We start from the raw sequence: 3,662 nt of genomic DNA, 5'->3' as shown, positions 1-3,662 counted from the left end.
AAATATGTATAGAACGATCTCGCTCATTTGTTTCGATACCACATAATGACGTGTCCCGCAGGCAATAATTGTTCCCCTTCTATAAAATTTCTCGATTATCAGCTATTAGCAGCATATATCACATAGTTCATATTTAAATTTTTTTTTAAATTCTCGTTTATACGTTTTTCAAATAATCTTAAGAATGTTTCATTACCGCATTCCATTTGAGAACGCTGTAACCTGAGGAAAATCTCCTGTGTAGATCGAAAACGTTTGTGTTTGCATTAAAATCTTCTGGAATTGTACTTTTAAGGTTCAGAGATGTGCTGTTTTTATGATATATATCATTATATCGGACAGAAATATATGATTAATTTTACATTACTAGTTACCAACGACCCAGATAAAGTAGCCATTTTGTAAAAATGCAGCGTAGACAACGAAAGCTCGATAGAAAGGGGCGCGAGAGGGGAATCCCCGCGTTAAGTGTTTATTTTATCACTTGCAACGAATAAATCAGTTCGGCCTAGGACAAACTAGTTTAGCCTAAAGTATTTAGGCCAAACTAGATTGTCCTAGGCTAAACTAGTTTATCCTGACACGCGTAGGACAAACTAGTTTGGCCTAAAATCGGGTTTGGCCGGTAACATATATAAAATGTAGCCAAAGTCTGAATTATATCATCAAATTTATGCCTAATTGACCAAGTTAATTTTAGACTAAGTTTATAAGAAGATTGATTAAACTAACAGATTTAGATTAAAGAGTAAACAGTTAAGCTGACATCTTAAATCAACATTACTATAGTAGAATTTGCTTATTGTAATTATGTATATTGTTATCAGTTGTATAATGCTATCATAATTAGCATGTTCCAAAACATGCTAATTATGATAACATTATACAACTGATACAAGTTAAAATGCGCTATAATAATTTCATTTATTGTAATCAGAATTGAGGATGTATAAACTGACATCACAAATAGTTTTTGACATTTTTAAAAAATAGTCAATTTTACAATTGTATAAACATTACATATGAAATTATTTATACTAATATTATTGTCTAGAAAATTAAATATAATGAAAAGCTATATTATGTAAAAAAGTGTTTTAAATGGATCATATTTCTGAATTTTTTTTTCACAGAATATTATGTGAAACAGTTAAAGAAATTATTACAAGAGTAGGAGCAGCATATGCAACAGGAGATGGTGAACAAGATAAAGATAGTATTTCATACAAAGTAAAGATTTAATATTAGATAATTTATCTTAAAATTATTAAATTAAGAATTTTATTTTAATAAAAATACTTAATCATGAAAGGATGTAATGTATTTTAATAAAAATACTTAATCATGAAAGGATGTAATGTATTTGCAATATCTTATAGATCATATAATAAAATATTTTAATGATTTAATGAAAATAATTTAATGATATAGTAAATAAAATTGGTGCTCTTCCACTTCATTATCCACGTGCAATATGATATTGATCATGACTTTTGCATGTGTTATGCAATGTGATGGTGAATAGTGTGTGCTTAATGCTGTTTTTAGTATTGGGAGCAAAGATGTTTCACCCTCTGTGCTCTAGAATGGACTTATAGAAAGGGCAATTTAATGAAAAAAGGGGTTTGGAATTTTCATGTAATGCATTTTGAAAGGGGGAAAAAAGGAAATATAAGTTTGAGTTGTACAAAATATATTAAAGAAATTACCAGTTATGTTAAACAGAATTATTAATGTCTGTTTTGTTGTCCATCTAATTACATGCTATATGTATAGGAAAAATTAACAAACTGGATAACAGAACATATGTTTCTATATCTGTGCTTTTATCCATCTATTTACATGCTACACTTTAACTAAAAAGAATTAAAGTGGATAAGAACATAGATATTAATAAGTGTATTTTGTTATACATCTGCAGTTTTTGCATGCTAGACATAAAAGAGAAGCAATCAAACTGGATAACAAAACATACTTTGTTCTTCTTTTTAGTGTAAATTTTAATAGCTGCTTCTGTTAACTTAGTAATGTTCCAATTGTCATTTCTTTGAAGTTCACTGAATTTATATATATATATATATATATCATTTATCTGCATCAAATTAAGCATAATATTTTATTCAAAACTATCAGATTTAAATAGAAATATATCCTTTATAAAGTCAGCACACCTTAATACTGAGAAAGCACATTCATTCAGCTAAACAAACGTTTTCAACCCATTCCATGGGCCATCATCAGGTTAAAGACGTTCAATTCAATGGCTTTTCGAATAACACATTCAAATTTAAATTATATTAGAACATATACAGTACATTGAAATCAAATTAAGCAAACAAGCATAACGAAATTAATACAATAAATAAGAAAAATAAAATAAAATATACGGTAATTCCCCACAATACAATATGTAAAAAATTTTTTATAGTAACTCAGGTTTTTATTGAGCCTGGTGGATGTGTCATCTTACGAGTTCTCTCTGATTATATATTTCCAGACGATGGTAAAATGGTTGCATCCTTATAGTTTAAACATTTTTCCGTTAAGCTAGATCTGTAGATCTCACACTTCTCTGTTGTGAATGCAGGCATTGGCAAGTGCACATTTGCAACAATTCTGGCCTCTTCCCATTTAACTATGGATCCATCAGTCTGTGCTATCTTTGATAACGCTGCTGTATATCGGCTTTTTTCTATGTTGTACTTATGCTCTTTCACCTTTACATTAGATTTCTATTTGTGACTCCTATATATTCTTTGTCTATTCCCAATTGGTCATTCTTGTATGGTATTGCGTACATTCCTGGTTGTTCTTTCTCATTAATTTTTTCTTTGTCATTTCTGAGCAACGTATATAAGGTGGGAGCTCTTTTATATACAATATTAGTGTTTTTATAGTTTGTGATTTCTTTCATAACCGGGGATAGATGTTTATTATATGTGAATTTTGTGATGTTGCTGCTTCCATTTGGTTTTTCTTTTTGCCCTTTCTAGGATTGTTGTATGCGGTAATTAGGCGTTCTACAGTTCTTCCTCCAAATCCCAACACTTTTGCCACTTCTTTAATTCTATTCAGCTCTTCTACCGTATCTATCATGTTAGAGCAATAAAGGAATGCTCTATTTGCTCAGAAATGACAAAGAAAAAACTAATGAGAAAGAACAACCAGGAATGTATGCAATACCATACAAGAATGACCAATTGGGAATAGACAAAGAATATATAGGAGTCACAAATAGAAATCTAATGTAAAGGTGAAAGAGCATAAGTACAACATAGAAAAAAGCCGATATACAGCAGCGTTATCAAAGATAGCACAGACTGATGGATCCATAGTTAAATGGGAAGAGGCCAGAATTGTTGCAAATGTGCACTTGCCAATGCCTGCATTCACAACAGAGAAGTGTGAGATCTACAGATCTAGCTTAACGGAAAAATGTTTAAACTATAAGGATGCAACCATTTTACCATCGTCTGGAAATATATAATCAGAAAGAACTCGTAAGATGACACATCCACCAGGCTCAATAAAAACCTGAGTTACTATAAAAAATTTTTTACATATTGTATTGTGGGGAATTACCGTATATTTTATTTTATTTTTCTTATTTATTGTATTAATTTCGTTATGCTTGTTTGCTTAATTTGATTTCAATGTACTGT

The 3,662-nt window shown here is 30.0% G+C and overlaps 1 protein-coding gene across 1 annotated transcript in view; it reads left to right on the top strand.

Annotated features, from left to right (window-relative positions):
- Positions 1–2,164, top strand: part of LOC111632390 (diacylglycerol kinase delta-like) — a 127,480-nt gene extending 125,316 nt beyond the window's left edge. Inside the window, exons 14-15 of the mRNA XM_023376805.1 lie at positions 1,134–1,295; positions 1,335–2,164. Of these exons, the coding sequence (XP_023232573.1) occupies positions 1,134–1,242 (109 nt within the window). The 3' untranslated portion in view covers positions 1,243–1,295; positions 1,335–2,164. The remainder of the gene's footprint in view (positions 1–1,133; positions 1,296–1,334) is intronic.
- The last annotated feature ends 1,498 nt before the right edge of the window (positions 2,165–3,662 follow it).

The sequence above is a fragment of the Centruroides sculpturatus genome, unplaced genomic scaffold (genome assembly GCF_000671375.1).
Source record: "Centruroides sculpturatus isolate CEXI.00-Female unplaced genomic scaffold, Cexi_2.0 scaffold715, whole genome shotgun sequence".
Lineage (NCBI taxonomy): Eukaryota > Metazoa > Arthropoda > Arachnida > Scorpiones > Buthidae > Centruroides > Centruroides sculpturatus.
The sequence above is the reverse complement of the archived record's forward strand: the minus strand, read 5'-3'. Positions and strand labels throughout refer to the sequence as shown.